Source organism: Triticum aestivum, chromosome 1B (genome assembly GCF_018294505.1).
Source record: "Triticum aestivum cultivar Chinese Spring chromosome 1B, IWGSC CS RefSeq v2.1, whole genome shotgun sequence".
In the NCBI taxonomy this organism is placed as follows: Eukaryota; Viridiplantae; Streptophyta; class Magnoliopsida; order Poales; family Poaceae; genus Triticum; species Triticum aestivum.
This window is the reverse complement of record NC_057795.1, coordinates 96,167,424-96,183,846: the sequence shown is the minus strand read 5'-3', so window position 1 is coordinate 96,183,846 and position 16,423 is coordinate 96,167,424. Positions and strand designations below refer to the sequence as shown.

The window sequence follows — 16,423 nt, the reverse complement described above, 5'->3', positions numbered from 1 at the left end:
AGCTATCCCCCTCTTATTCTGGCATTCTGCAGTTCAGTCCACCGATATTGCCTCTTTACACATATACCCATGCATATGTAGTAGATCCTTGCTTGCGAGTACTTTGGATGAGTACTCACGGTTGCTTTGCTCCCTCTTTCCCCCTTTTTCCTCTCCTTCCCGGATGCTGCAACCAGACGTTGGAGCCTAGGATCCAGACGCCACTATCGACGACGACTCCTACTACACTGGAGGTGCCTACTACTATGTGCAGGCTGCTGACGACGACCAGGAGTAGTTTAGGAGGATCCCAGGCAGGAGGCCTGCGCCTCTTTCGATTTGTATCCTAGTTTGTGCTAGCCATCTTATGACAACTTGTTTAACTTATGTCTGTACTTAGATATTGTTGCTTCCGCTGACTCGTTTATGTTCGAGCACTTGTATTCGAGCCCTTGAGGCCCCTGGCTTGTAATATGATGCTTGTATGACTTATTTTACTTCTAGAGTTGTGTTGTGATATTTTCCCGTGAGTCCCTGATCTTGACCGTACACGTTTGTGTGCATAATTACTGTACGATTGAATCGGGGCGTCACACCAGACCACCAGAGCGGAGACGAGAGGACAAGTCATCGGCTGGTCCACCACCACTGGAAGGAAAGCCACACCCATCATCGACGAAGATAGGCGACACCAGACGCCGCCGGCCTCTCCTCCACCGACGACGGCCACGGCCGGGTGTCAGCGCCTGATCGACCAGATGTACTGCCGCCCAGATCTACCGCAGGCCAGAGCCCACAAGTCTCCCGCCGCTGCACGCGCCGGTAGTCGGAAAGATCCGACCTTGACACGGCTGGCCACAACTCTGGGCCTAACCTAGACCACCATACCACGACCTCGACGCAAACCAGCACACAACCACACCACGGACTCCTCGCAGACCACCACGCTAACAATACCACGACCTCCCTCACCACGTCGGAGAGGAGGGGAGAGCAACTTCGGACGCGCAAACCCCACGCACAGGGCCGCCCACGAGTTCCCAGACCGCCACCGCCCCCAGCAGAATAGATCTGGGCAGGGGACGCCTCGATCCGTCATAGCGGTAGCGGCGCAGCAACCGCCGATAGCCCCTGAGGCCGCTGACGCGTATGGCGCCTAGGGTCATCGATGCGCAGTACCCAGAGGTTGCCCGACAGAAGAGGCGAGGCGAGCCCGCCACCGCCGTCCGCCGGACGAGCTTTGCTCGCTGGCTTCCTCCGGCGGCGGCGAGAGATGGGCTTGGAAGATGGGTCGGGGGCGGCGGCTAGGATTCGCCCGAGCCGCCCCCTGGAGGCAGCGCAAGCGAAGGGGAAGTTCTCCGTGTCGCTCTTGTATGACTTTATTGCTGTCAATATGTCGATTTTTATCTTTTCTTTTGTCAGGCATGGTATTTAGTTGTGTCCATCTTACCTATGCAGAAATGGGTGTTGCTCATCATGTTTTTTATTCGCTGGATGCTACATTTTGAGTTAATAAAAGCAAACTTTATAGAAAAAACTGTTCTAATATGATATCCAAAAAATAAAGCTTTCAACCCCCAAAAAATCGCAAATATCAAACCACTATTTTTACATCTAAGACAACAATATACTCCCTCCGTTCCTAAATATAAGTCTTTCTAGAGATTTCACTAAGAACTACATACAGAGCAAAATGAGTGAATCTATACTTTAAAGCGCGTCTATATATATTCGTATGTAGTTTTTAGTGAAATCTCTAGAAAGACTTACATTTAGGAACAGAGGGAGTACATGGAAATATGTACTGAACGCCATTTGTGTAGTAATACACTTAACGCATATGTTCACTTGGGCAACAGATACTGAAACTCATAGTCGTATGGGATCGCCTCCACGACGTCTTCGACCTTGAGATGCCCCCTCAAGCAGTCCACCATGGATTTTCTGAGCGACCAAGATGTGGGGAGCTGGTCACAGATCCACCTGAGCAGGGACTCCATGTCCTTGGCAAAGTCGTGCATGTTGGAGTGTATCAGGCTTGGGATCAGCAGCCTCCTCGTCGAGGTCACCACCAGCGACGCCTGCAGGTAGTCCAGCTTCGCCTTCTCCAGATCCGCCATCACGCGATCCGCCTTGTATATCCGGAGCTGCAAGCAACTCAAAAATGAATATACATTTGCAGCACCAAATTCTTTTTCCGCTCATGTTAGATTCAATGGAGATTTTAAGTAAGATAATTCATTTATATTACTCGCAAAAAATAACATAATTGATTTATTTGTTGTGTTAGGGGTGGATGAACTTACTGCTGGAGAAGATCTGTTGCCACAGCACATCGCGAACAGAATGTTGGGCTCTGAACTGTTCAATCCGTAGAGACCCCTCACTTGTTGCTCTTCGGCATCGACGTCGCATTTCCAGAATTCCTGCGGTGTTTGTTTGCTGATGAGAACAACACATTCTTGCTGTGCAGATGCAACTGAAAGCAAAATAGAACTACCAAAATGCTCACTTCTTTCACACTGGATGGCTGTCTCAATATGAAATTCTCTATTACTAGAGCAGTGAACTTTTGCCTTGAAACATTGATCGTTGCCTGAAAGGTACATGAAACAACACATAAATGTTAAACTTTCTTTAAACCGAAAAAATTAATTTAACGAACTACTGTACCTTGTTCTTCAGTGCCAGCAGCTTTTCAGAGTTTGAGGGCAAACCGTGCTGCAGAATCCCCTGGGTCATTCAAAACACGAAGCTCAAACGGCGGATATCAAGAATCTTTAGATCAAAGAAATGCACCAGAAGATCAAAATGTACATACGTGCATGATGCATGTGTTGTATATATTGAGCCAGAATGCTAGCTTCTGCTGGTGCGTCAGAACCCTTAAATCCACCTGCTGCAAGGCCTCCAACATCTCCCTAGCACCAGACAACACGATCAGAAAAGTTTTTACTGCTAACAAATGCAAGTGATGATCGAAACTGTCAAAAATGAACAAGTGGGTTCACTTATTCACCTCAGCTTGGTGAGCAGAGGGGAGCTGGAGAAGCCTCGGAGGTCGAAGGCGCTGGAGGTGAACCTGACGAGGTTCTTGTAGGGCCCGATGTCTCTGACCATGGAGTCCTGTATCCGGAAGATGCCGTAGTGATCCTGCTGCCCCCTGTCCTTCTCCTTGGCGGCGCCCGCCGCCACGTTCAGCTCCGCGTCGATCCTGAAGCTCCCCTGCAGGTTCCCGGACCTGGCGAGGTTGCCGGACTTCTCCATCTCCGCCGCCCGCGATGACCGGAGCAGCCTGATGAAGATCACCGCCAGGCATTTCACGATCCTCTCCGACAGCTTGTTCGGCTGGGCCTTGCTCTGCTCGTCCCTCTTCGCCATCGTCGGCGGCGGCGACGGTTCTTGGGTGACCCTCGGAGGTTTTTCGGCTTCTCGGTCCGATTGCTTCTGGAAGGAGCAACGTACAGAGCATAAACAGAGCATGATTTTCACTGAGAAGTGTTGGATACGTATATGTCAGTCAGATTGGTTACCTTGTCATGGGAATTCCTTGGCGGGGGGCCAAAAATGTTATCGTTGAACTTTGGGCTGACGGCGGCGGCTCGTGATCCTCTGTCCTGGTCTCTGGGGCTCCTGTCCGGCTTGTCGTCGGCGGCCAGATGGCGCTGGAGGTACTCGGCGTTCATGGCCTGGCTGATGAAGAACATGGACTTGATCTCCGGCGCCACCTGATCAGCCGGCTGGCGATTCAATGCCGCGTGTGCCGCCGTACCGTTGCTGTTGCCATTGCCATTGTCATTGCTGGCGTAGACACTTGGCGAGTAGGAGGAGGCATAGGCGGTGGTCGCCATGGACGCCCGTTGCTGCTGCGCGGTGGTTATTAGGCCGCCCTTCATCGTGTGTATCTGCGACTCGAGCCGCGCGATCTCTTCCTCGACGAGCACGAGCTCCGCGAGCAGCTGGTTGGCCTTTGCCGGGATGAAGGCCGGGATGTTGAGGAGGACGGAGCGCGCGGAGGACGTGGCGGCGGTGGTGGTGGTGGTTGGGTGCAGGGCGCGCTCCAGGATGTGGTGCACCGTCTCCTCGTTGCTCAGCTGCTGCTTCAGCTCCGCCACCTGCACCATTCCCACACATTCTCAGCCTCCAAACCGAAAATTATTCATGGCGGCGCATTGTACAAGACGATTCTTAGGTGGGCATGCACCTCGTGCTCAAGATCCATGCGTCTCTGATTGTGCTGTTGCACGCCGTTGCCCGTCGTCGTCGTCTGCAACTGAACCATCATCGTCCAGGCAACAAAAACATGAGCAAGTACGTGACTGGACCGGGCCATTGTCAATAAGTCCGGCTGGCCCATGCTAATCTACTCCTTGCCGTGTATGGGCCGCGGGCTGGTCCAACCAAATTGACGCACTGACCGAACTAAAAGAGGAACTTACTCCCAATTCCATCGATCAAAAAAGGAAAGGAAACCACCTGACTGACTTATCAGTGGAGTGCATTGATTCTAGCAGTACTGTGCAGTGTGCACTCACCGGAGGAGGAACAGTAGGATCGGCGGCGAGCTGGTAAGCATGGCGAGTCCTGCGGCTCATCGGAGTCGGAGCCCGCACGGCCACGTACTCCATCGGTCACCCCGGCACCGACGTCGGACAGCGGGCCGCCCAGATAGAATAGAACACGTGGACAGCCGTCGCAGCAGCTAGCGGCGGCCGTCGACGACCAAAGGGAGGGGGCGAGCCGGGGAGAAGATCAGAAGCTGCTGGGCAAGGCCAACAAGTAGCAAGCTAGCTTCGTTGCCGTAGGGGTGCATCCGTGTGAGGAGAGAGTTAGGAGGTAGAAGGAGAAGCCCGCGGAAGAAGAAGAGTAAGAAGAAGTGAGGATCGGTTGGGAGGGGCCTATCGATCGGCGACGGATGTTGTTGGTGTCGGCTGGCCGCGGGGCCACGCATGTAACCGCAACGCGGCGGTGCCTTTCCCTTGGTGAATGGTGAGTGATTCGGTTGGTCAGGTGGCGATGGATGGGGATCGTCTACTCTTGTCTTGCCTTGTAATCTAAAGAAAGAAGAATGGTTTTCTAGCTACTCCTGTCCTACATGCAACAAACACCACACCTTGGAAAGGATGAGTGCGAGTGAAGGTTTAACAAGGGTTTATAGTGCATCGGTTGGTGGCCCGGCCGGGTCGGTTGGACTGCGACGCCTCGCCATTTTCACCACTTGCAGGATTGCCCGCTGATATGACATACGGATTTTCTGGTTCTCATGAGACCTAACCAAATCTCGCTCAACCTCCCTATCGTATAATTCCACGCGGAGATTCATGTGGATTGTTTTATTTTTGGTTTCCTTTCTTCGTTTGATTGATTGATTTACGTTTTGTTTTGTTTCTAGTGTTGTCTTTTTCATGTGTAACTACAGTTGCACTCGTTCGTCGGCCGCTCGCAACTACAGTTGCACGCCATCAGCTTATGTGCAGGCGGCTATAACATCTCTCCTCAGGCCAAAAGAAAAAAACATCTCTCCTCAGGGCGCACAAATATAATTGTAGGTTCGCCGGCTACACGTAACTACATTTACGTATTTTCAAAACAAAAGCAACGAAGAAGTGAAGAAAAATAAGTAAAAGAAGAAATAGAAAACAGTAAAAAAGTATCCTGCGGTGGTGTCACTTGAGTGAGATTAAGATGAGATAGAGACCACATATTCACTTCTGAGCCCAGACTCATATGCTCCTGGTAAACATTAAATTCAACAAAAATACTAAATAAAAGAAGAATCTGAATTTTTTGGTCAACGAAAGACACTCAAATGCGTGATGTCCGGGCAAATTTCATTGTGTTTGGACATCTGATGAAATCGTGGCAAAATAGACAATATATCTTCGAACAGTGTGTGAACAGTAAACTTTCTCATAGGCTCCAAATTGTTTATTTTTTTGAGAGCTGCTTGGATGTTCAAACACCACCTAATTTGACACGGGCATCACACACGAACATCTTACATGCCAACATAAATTCGGACTTTTTTGAATTTTTTCTAGGATTTATTTTGAGTTTACTGTTCACCCAAGGGAGCAGATGAGCTCGGGAGATGAGTCGCGCTGTCCTATAATATATTACCTTTTTTTCGAGAAAACTTTCGATCTATTTATCTCCAATCATGGCAGTACAACGAACACCAGAAATAATAAAACTTACATCCAGATCCATAGACCATCTAGCGACGACTACAAGCACTGAAGCGAGCCGAAGACGCGCCGCCGTCATTGCCCCTCCCTCACCGGAGCCGGACAAAACTTGTTGTAGTAGACAGTCGGGAAGTCGTCATGCTAAGGCCCCATGGGACCAGCACAACAGAACATCAACTGCCGCCGATGAAGAGTAGTGTAGGTCGGAAGGATCCAACCTAAAAACACATAAACGTAGACAAACTACGACCAAATCCGGCAAATCCACCAAGGACAAATCCGTCGGAGACACATTTGCACACGCCCACCGACGATGCTAGACACACCAACGAGATAGGGGCTATGTGGGGAGAACTTTATTCCATCTTCAAGGAGCCGTCGTCGTCTCATCTTTCTGAACATGACACAAACTCTAACAAAACGCGAAGAAACAACTGAAAACATAGCCCTCCCACCGGTAAGGGCCGAGATCCACCACGCCGCCATGGCCCTAAGGCCACCGGAGACGAGGCGGACCGCCGACGAGAGGCAGAAGAACCCTAGACTTTTCTTGGGGAGGAGGTAGCCCGCTTAAAAAAATGATTGTAATATGTTGGCAGATATAATATATTACCTTTCTCATGGCAACTTAATTTGATGATTATTTATGAAGGTTTCTCGACTAATATTGTAACTATATTCCTTTATTAATTTGCAGTTATCATGTTTTCGAGGTAGATAATCACAATGAACAAAATAAAGAAGATGTGAGATAGATGATATGAGGGTGCTATTTCCCTTTTTCATGTTGTTGAAATAGCAACTTATGTGGCGTAGTAAAAGGGAACCACCCTTGGTATTTATAGACCTACTACACATACTTAGGGGCTTACGATTTTTTGTCCAAAAGGACCCCCTGGCCAACAGAATTGCCAAAAAAGACCACATGTCAAAAACATTGTCAAAAAGGACCCCCTCACTAGTGGCGGCAGGCGCAGCAGGCGACACGTGTCACCTGCCTCCACGCTAGGAGCCGGCGGGCCCTGCCGCCACCGCAGGAGGCGGCCGCGCGGGGTATAACGTGTTCTGCACAGTGCGCCGAGCGGCGACGGAATGGGCCAGGCCAGGTGGGCCATGCCGCCACACAGCGAGGCGGCCGCGTTGCCGCTGTTGGTCGCGGGCCGACATGCCGTGATGCTCGCGGGCCCCACCTGTGGGCCATGCCGCCACTGCAGCAGGCGGCATCCTGTTGCTGCACGCGCGACAACGATGCAGACGGCGCTGATTCCGGTGCTGACGGAGCTGATTCCAGTGCTGACGGCATAGATTTTTACGGGCGCTGATTCCACAGTTCCTTGTTTTGCTTTCTGCCACAAGTTTCGATGATCTGGAATCGGATTCCCGCCTAAACTTTGTAGTACTGATTGCTACGTAGACGACACTGATTAAAGCAGTGCGTGATTCTCGCTTCCGTCTATTTCTCCAGCCGAAGCGACAACACTCAGGCGTGTTGTTTTCAACGTGTGTTTCCCTGCCGCACACTCGAGAGCGTTGTTGTTGCTGTGTGTGATGAGACACCGCGATGCTGGAATCCGATGCCGCGGTAGGTGAGTTCTGGCTAGTTCTGCCGACAATACATTGGTCCTCTTCTTTTTAAACGCACATCCGCGGCTCCGTGCGCATACACTCTCTCTCGCATATCTCTGGTTGCCTTCTCTACCTCTTTGCTCTCTCTAAGCGCATACACAGACAGAAAGAAAAACTTGGTAGCCACTTTTACTCGTGAATTTGGTCGATTTAGAGTTGGATTTTGAAGATGATGAAGTTGAAGAAAAGATAGATTAAGGTAAGATCTATCCATTTTTGTTGGTTTCGTTCGCATGCATGCATGATGTTTTCATTATGTTTGATTAGTTCCTAAGTGTGCATTCTCTGTTGTTTTAGGCATAATTTTAGCACTTGGAGGAGTCATTTGGAGTCATTTAGAGCTTGAGGAGTACGATTTGCGTTGCGAAAGTGAACTACGAAGTTGAAGATCAAGGTATGAGCTTTGCAATACATGTAATTTTTTGTGCATGCACAATGGTAATTAGTTAGTATTTTAGCTCGTGATTAGCTATGCGATGTTAGTGCTTAGAGGTTAGAAATAATTTCAGACGACAGATACAACATTTATAATATTTTTTTAGAATAGTAGATTGAAGATGTTATATCTATGTTAGGTGCATCCATTAGTATTGACATGCGAGAAATCTTAATACGGTAATTAAGAAAAAAACTTGTACTGTAATTGCTCATTGCATGTGGTATGTTATTTCATGTGGTATGTTTATTAATAAGTCTATAGTTAGGAAGCCGTAGGTCTACTTTGTTATGTCACAATAATCTAAATTTTATATGTTAAGATTATGTGCTAATGTACTTGTTGATGTATGTAATTAGATAAAATAATTCATCTTAGTAGCAAACAAGGAGGAGATGACGTGATTGAAGAAATTGTGTTTCCATCTTCGCTGTCCCTTTTGAGGTGATGACCACATACATGCAAGTGCTATTTTCATACTTTTGATAGCAGAAAGAAAAATCCGTGTGTAATATTGATGTTCATGTGATAATAGGTTGACTCCGTTCATATAGTACTGGCGACGGAAATTTATTCGAACTATTTGGACTCTTAATTGCATTCGCAAGCACATCCATATTGGAGCTAAGGTATAAAATGGCACCATAATTTTGTTAATATTTTTTATATTGATGTACTGTTGTGAATAATGTGCATGTCGCTGCAAATATTATTATTTGCAAATAAATGATTGCTATCGTATGATATGAAAAAATTATATAAAGCCGGAAGAAATTACATGTTTTACTCATATGACATTAAAATGTTATTATCGTACTATTATGTTTAGTGGTTGTTTGTATAGCGAGTAATTACTATCGGTTTTGTCATAACTTGTTGTAAGAAAATTAATTTTTACTAATAGTCGTTTTTACTCTTGTAGACGAGTTTGAGAAAAAATAGATCTTTAAATACACTTTAATCAAACAACCCCTTAAAGTCTACGCAAATGATTCTAGAAATAAACCGAATATTTGTAATGAAAATATGGTTATTATTTTAGTCGTATGATATGTAAATGTTGTCATCGTTACTAAATGTTCAGTTACTAATTATTTGAAATATAAACATGTATGGTGGTTAGGTACTATGGAAAATTTAGTAGTGTACTATGGGAACGTCTTACGCGATGGTCCTTTCGGGGTGGATGTGTCCTTGTGCGAGTCGACTACGATTGTAGTGAGAGACATGGTCAACGTGGGTTACGCAGCAGTTAGAAGGTGCATCCGAGCAGTGTTTGTCCCAGGGATGCAGGAAAAAAAGACAATGGAGGCCTTCGTCGTTCACAGAGGAAATGATGGGACAGTTGCCCGTTGGGGTTTGCGGCCTGTCACAGGTGATCGGTCGTGGGGGTCGTACATGAGGTTTGCAAGCAATCCCAATAACTCAACGTATGGTCAGTCGATGGTGTATGTGGAGTTCATTTCAGTTAGTGATGTTGCCGGATGCAGTAGCATGGGTGGTGAGGTCGACTTGGCCATCACATCAGCCTCTAGCGTCGGCCCATCAGAACCGACGGGCGGCCAGCCTGTGTATGACACAGGATATTGGTCTGCGGCCGTTGACATGAGAGAACACGTGGAGGGATTGCCAGAGGCGCTAGATGATGATGATCATTCTTCTGCGTCTTCGGAGTCAAGCGAAGAAGAAGATGTTCCTCCTTAGAGGGCGGTCGCGGTGACACTTCAACCTGGGTTTTTACAGGATATGAGCATCACCAACGAATTTCCACTAGTAGAAAAACACCTAATAGTCCCGGTTCGTAAGGGCCTTTAGTCTCGGTTCGTGAACCGGGACTAATGGGTCGTTACTAATACCTCCACCCATTAGTCCCGGTTCAAACACGAACCGGGACCAATGTGCCTCCACGTGGCCCTGTGCGCCAAGCCCAGTCAGGGGGCCTTTGGTCCCGGTTGGTGGCACCAACCAAGACCAAAAGTCCATGTTTTTTAGAAAAGTGGCTGCTTTAGGGGTTTTGGGGGTTATTTTTAGGTTGTTATTAGCTAGCTAATAGAGAGAAGTGTCCTCTCTTATATCTTCGTCCTTGGTTTACCAACGCTACTGCTATATATGTTCATTTCACCCGCTGATATAATAACTCATGCATGCTCGCATCATACATCATCATATGTAATAACAAGTCCTAGTAATCATGCATCATCATACAACTTCTACTCGTTATTAATAATAAGTCATATGATCATCATCCTCATAGTCATCGAACCCAATCCTACATAATTGTTCTTAATTAGCACATGATCATCAGTATCAGGTAGGACATGACCTAAACACCCTTAAGGTAAACTAGCATAAAACAATATAGACCCTGACTCTCCATTATGTGATGGGGTTATGTACCTAGGGTAGGGTCATGGACCTGATCTAAGTACCTTACCCAAGGACATCCTTAGAAGAGGTCGCCTTCCAGTCGACCAACGAAGGACTCACTCGACTGACTTGAAGGACTCGACCACGAAGACTCACTCGACCACCAGGAGGTCAAGAGGCACTCCGCACTACAACGGCCTGTAATTAAGTAGGCTTTATGATAGTAAAGACACTTTATGTGGGGCGTTACCAGTAACGCCCCAGACTTACTCACCTTAAACCCTCTCCTACGTGGGCTGGCTGGGGTCCTGGCGCACTCTATATAAGCCACCCCCTCCACAGGCAGAAGGGTTCGGCACCTTGTAACTCATATACTCATAATCCATTCGACCGCCTCCGGGCTCCGAGACGTAGGGCTATTACTTCTTCCGAGAAGGGCCTGAACTCGTACATCCCTTGTGTTTACAACCTCTCCATAGCTAGGACCTTGCCTCTCCATACCTACCCCCCACTCTACTGTCAGGCTTAGAACCACGACAGTTGGCGCCCACCTTGGGGCAGGTGTTTTAGCGATTTTTGTGGAGAAGTTGCGATTCTTCCGAGTACTTTCATCATGGTGTCTGCTGGAGTTTTGGTCGGGGGTCAAGAGATCCGTCTCGGCACTCTCACCTTCATCGCCGACGACTCCGCGTGGCTCCAGGAGGCTCCACTCGACGTAGATGCGCTCCCCGTCCGCGGTGCGACGCATTTTCGTGCATGTGTCCGCGGCGTCCTGCTGTGGCAACCGTCGACCCAGTATCGGTCGGCTCCTCCATCGTCCACCCTCCCGGTCTCCCGTCAGCGCAAGCGCTCGGGCCGGTCGAGGCTTCAGCGATGGGTGAGGCACGCGGTGGCTCGCCAATCGGCCACCACCCAAGTTGCGGCAATCGAGCCCGACGAATCTCTCTACGGCTTGTTCGATCTGTCGACTGGCTCCGTAGAGACTGCATCCGAGTGCGGTAGCAGTGATCCAGCGGCGGAAATCTTGATGGTTGACGGGCCCCGCAGTCCCCCTGGCTTCGCCCGTGATGATGGAGCAGGTGACGGAAGCGACCCCGCACGACGCCACGAAGAGTACCAGCCCGAGCCACTCGACTCTCTGCAAAGAGAGGAACTTCGCCGCAGGAACGTGGATGCCCTGTGTATTCCCATCGCAGGAGAAACCCCCGAGGCTCGCGCCTTGGAGGAGGCGCGTCTGGCCAATTTGGCCGAGCGCACTCGACTAGAGAACCTTCAGCGAGCACTCGACGAGCGCGCGCGGCAACGAGTTCCCGACACCAGTCGACGTCAACTCTTCCCGCCGACTCAGGTATATCGAACCCCAATTCAGAATTTAGCAGCTGCGACCCGTATAGCAGAGTCCATCCAGCCTTCGCAGTCGGAAGCTGGCAGAGGTTTGCTGCAGATCAGGGATCTGCTCCGAGCAGCAGGAGATCAGAATTCAGCCGTGTCTCAGTCGCGCAACAGAATTCACAGTCGATCCGTCACTGTGAATATGGTTCAGTCGGCTCACAGCCCCAGATCGCCTCCGCGGTGTGAAGGGCGCGAGAATCGGCGAGATCAATATGGCGACAGACTCGATCGAGATGATAGGCGTCGAGAGCCCAATTCCCCTCCGAGGGGTGGGTCTTATGCTCCTCGGCAGCCAGATGACAGGCGTCAGTACAGTACAGGGCGAAGGGTTCCAGTCGACCCCAGAGAACCATGCTTCGACGCGCGATCCATTATCGTGCAAGGTTTGGTCGATCGGAACAGAGCCCATCGGGGCGGACTCGACAGAGATGCGCCCACAAGCAGTCGAATGCATATTTCTGGTCCTGAATGTTTCAGCAGAGCTATCAGAGCCACAGTTATCCCTCCCAATTTTAGGTTGGCAACAGGAGTCAGCAAGTTCACGGGTGAGTCTAAGCCTGAAACTTGGCTTGAAGACTACCGAGTGGCAGTTCAGATTGGTGGTGGGAACGACGAGGTAGCCATGAAGCATTTGCCCCTCATGCTGGAAGGTTCTGCCAGGGCATGGTTGACTCAATTACCCCCTAGCGGCATTTACGCTTGGGAAGATCTGTCCCGAGTGTTCATCAGAATGTTTGAAGGGACTTGCAAGCGACCAGCTGGATTGACAGAGTTGCAAGTCTGCGTGCAGAAGGCTAATGAGACCCTCAGAGAGTATATTCAGAGGTGGATCACTTTGCACCACACTGTGGAGAATGTGTCTGCTCATCAGGCAGTCTGCGCCTTCAAGGATGGCGTCAAGAACAGAGAACTGAGTTTGAAGTTTGGTCGAACCGGTGACATGACCTTGAGTCGGATGATGGAGATTGCTACCAAGTACGCCAACGGCGAAGAAGAAGACCGACTCCGAAGCGGCAAGCACAAGCCGAGTCAGTCGGAAAAAGGAAACACCAGTCGGAAACAGAAGCGGAAGGCTGAACCAGCAGCTCCTGGAGAGGCTCTGGCCATGACTCAGGGAAAGTTTAAGGGGAAACCAAAAGGATCCTGGAACCCCAAGAAGGTAAAGGATAAAGAAGGGAACGACGTGATGGATATGCCATGTCACATTCACACGAAGAAAGACGAAGAGGGGAATATCATTTACCCGAAGCACACCACTCGCCAATGTCGACTCCTGATCCAGCAGTTTCAGGGAAAACAGTCTAAGGACAAGGAGAAGGAGTTGGACAAGGCCGAAGACAAGGAGGACAGTGAGGAAGGATATCCGCATATCAACTCCACTCTGATGATCTTTGCAGATGTGGAAAGCAGGAGTCGACTGAAAGTCATTAACCGAGAGGTGAACATGGTTGCCCCAGCAAAAGCAAATTATCTGAAATGGTCTCAAATACCCATCACATTCGACCAATCTGATCACCCGACTCATATTGCCACCCCTGGGAGGCAAGCTTTGGTGGTCGATCCAGTTGTCGAAGGCACTCGACTGACAAAGGTGCTGATGGATGGTGGAAGTGGACTGAACTTGTTGTATGCAGACACACTGAAAGGAATGGGCATTCCGATGTCCCGACTGAGCACTAGTAACATGAGCTTTCATGGAGTTATACCAGGGAAGAAAGCTGAGTCACTCGGCCAAATAGCTTTGGATGTGGTGTTTGGTGATTCGAAACATTTTCGCAAAGAAAAGTTGACGTTTGAGGTCGTGGATTTTCAGAGTGCATATCATGCCATCTTGGGGAGACCAGCTTACGCACGGTTCATGGCTCGACCATGCTACGTGTACCTCAAATTGAAGATGCCCGGCCCCAAAGGAGTGATCACTGTCACCGGTGATCGGAAAAAGGCAGAAGAGTGCTTTCAGAAGGGCTCCAAGATTGTCGATTCCCAGGTGACAGCGGTCGAGTTCGAAGAATACAAGCAAAACGCAGATCCGAGTGACTTGCTGCGATAAAAAAAACCCGCCACAGAGTCTGCATTCCAGTCGTCCGGTGAGACGAAGCCTGTTCACATTCACCCGACCGACCCCGATGCAGCTCCGACCCGCATCTCCACAACACTCGACCCAAAATAGGAAGAAGCGCTCATCCAGTTCCTCCGTGAGAACTGGGACATTTTTGCATGGAAGCCCGCTGACATGCCAGGTGTTCCCAGGGGACTGGCTGAGCATCGCCTAAGAGTCGACTCATCTGCAAAACCAGTCAAAGAGCATCTTCGGCGGTCCGCCGTCCAGAAGAGAAAAGCCATTGGTGAAGAAGTGGCTCGACTATTGGCGGCCGGATTTATCCGAGAGATATACCACTCCGAGTGGCTCGCTAATGTTGTCATGGTTCCTAAGAAGGACAAGTCGCTCCGAATGTGCATTGATTTCAAGCACATCAACCGGGCCTGCCCGAAAGATCATTTTCCTCTCCCTCGCATAGATCAAATTGTTGACTCGACCGCGGGATGCGAGAGGCTATCTTTTTTAGATGCCTACTCCGGGTACCACCAGATCCGTCTGTACGGACCCGACGAGGTAAAAACAGCTTTCATCACTCCATTCGGGTGCTTCTGCTATATCACCATGCCATTCGGCCTCAAGAATGCCGGAGCCACATTTATGCGAATGATTCAGAAGTGTCTACTCACTCAAATCAGTCGGAATGTGGAAGCATATATGGATGATATCGTTGTCAAGTCACGAAAAGGTTCCGACCTGCTCGCTGACCTCGCCGAAACATTTGCCAACCTCAGAAGATATGATATCAAGCTCAATCCATCAAAGTGCACATTTGGAGTTCCTGGTGGCAAGTTACTCGGTTTTCTCGTTTCCGAACGGGGAATCGACGCTAACCCAGAGAAGATTGGCACTATTCTCCGAATGAAACGCCCTGTGCGAGTGCACGATGTCCAGAAGCTTACTGGATGCTTGGCCGCATTAAGTCGATTCATCTCACGACTCGGTGAAAAGGCATTGCCTCTTTACCGACTGATGAAGAAGACAGACAAGTTCGAGTGGACTCCAGAAGCTGATGCAGCGTTTGCCAAGCTAAAAACTCTGCTCTCCACCCAGTGGGTGCTTGCTGCTCCAATTAGCAAAGAGCCTCTGTTGCTCTATATCGCAGCCACATGACAAGTCGTCAGTACTGTGCTAACGGTCGAGCGGGAAGAAGAAGGAAAAGCTCTCAAAGTTCAGCGCCCAGTGTATTATTTGTCTGAAGTCTTGACTCCATCCAAGCAGAGATATCCTCATTATCAGAAGCTTGTGTATGGAATATACATGACCACAAAGAAGGTTGCTCATTATTTTTCTGATCATTCCATCACAGTCGTCAGCGACGCTCCACTATCAGAGATTTTGCACAACAGAGATGCAACTGGTCGAGTGGCCAAATGGGCGATTGAACTTCTTCCCCTTGATATCAAGTTTGAGGCAAAGAAAGCCATTAAGTCCCAGGCAATAGCAGATTTCCTCGCCGAGTGGATTGAACAACAGCAGCCGACTGAAGTTCACTCGGAGCATTGGACCATGTTTTTTGATGGCTCTAAGATGTTGAATGGTTCCGGTGCTGGGGTTGTCCTGGTTTCCCCCAGAGGAGATAAGCTCAGATATGTGCTCCAGATTCACTTTGATTCCTCCAACAATGAGGCAGAATATGAGGCCCTCTTATATGGGTTGCGCATGGCCATTTCACTCGACGTCCGTCGCCTGATGGTCTATGGCGACTCGGATTTAGTGGTCAATCAGGTGATGAAAGAGTGGGACGTGAGAAGCCCAGCCATGACTGGATACTGCAGTGCAGTGAGGAAGTTGGAAAAGAAGTTCGAGGGGTTGGAGCTCCATCATATACCCCGACTGAAAAATCAAGCAGCTGATGATCTAGCAAAGATAGGTTCCAAGAGAGAAGCCATTCCGAGTGGTGTGTTCTTGGAGCATATACACACTCCGTCAGTCAAAGAAGATCCTTTCACCGAAGAAACTCCACAGCCCAAGAGTGCCACAGATCCGACTGAAGTTGAAGTCCCAGCGGTGGTCGACTTGATCATGGAGGTTTTGGTGGTCATTCCCGACTGGACGGTTCCGTATGTCGCATATATCCTGAGAAAAGAGCTTCCGGAGGATGAGGAAGAGGCTCGACAGATCGTCCGTCGATCTAAGGCCTTTACCGTAATCAAAGGACAATTATACAGAGAAAGCGCGACTGGAGTTGGTCAGAAGTGCATAACACCAGAAGAAGGTCGACTCATCCTCAATGATATTCACTCGGGGACCTGTGGTCATCATGCGTCCTCTCGGACCATCGTGGCCAAAGCATACCGAGCCGGATTTTACTGGCCGAAGGCGAATGAGATGGCA

At 49.3% G+C, this 16,423-nt stretch overlaps 1 protein-coding gene across 1 annotated transcript; it reads right to left on the bottom strand.

The window, feature by feature from the left end:
- Positions 1–1,673: 1,673 nt before the first annotated feature.
- Positions 1,674–5,078, bottom strand: LOC123109830 (uncharacterized). Its single transcript, XM_044530414.1, has 9 exons — positions 4,515–5,078; positions 4,184–4,252; positions 3,513–4,094; positions 2,999–3,426; positions 2,801–2,900; positions 2,653–2,712; positions 2,492–2,575; positions 2,286–2,405; positions 1,674–2,126 (listed from the first exon to the last, which is right to left on the bottom strand). Exons 1-9 carry the CDS (start codon positions 4,605–4,607, stop codon positions 1,824–1,826), a joined length of 1,839 nt encoding a protein of 612 aa, XP_044386349.1. The 5' UTR covers positions 4,608–5,078; the 3' UTR covers positions 1,674–1,823.
- Between the last annotated feature and the right edge of the window lie 11,345 nt (positions 5,079–16,423).

Bases quoted from the DNA above. Each gene is read 5' to 3' on its own strand.
- LOC123109830 (XM_044530414.1), bottom strand. From the start codon at position 4,607: ATGGAGTACGTGGCCGTGCGGGCTCCGACTCCGATGAGCCGCAGGACT. The intron at 2,901-2,998 runs GTGAATAAGTGA...GTCTGGTGCTAG, and splicing joins CCTCTGCTCACCAAGCTGAG to GGAGATGTTGGAGGCCTTGC. The intron at 2,406-2,491 runs GTGAGCATTTTG...CAAACACCGCAG, and splicing joins AGCCATCCAGTGTGAAAGAA to GAATTCTGGAAATGCGACGT.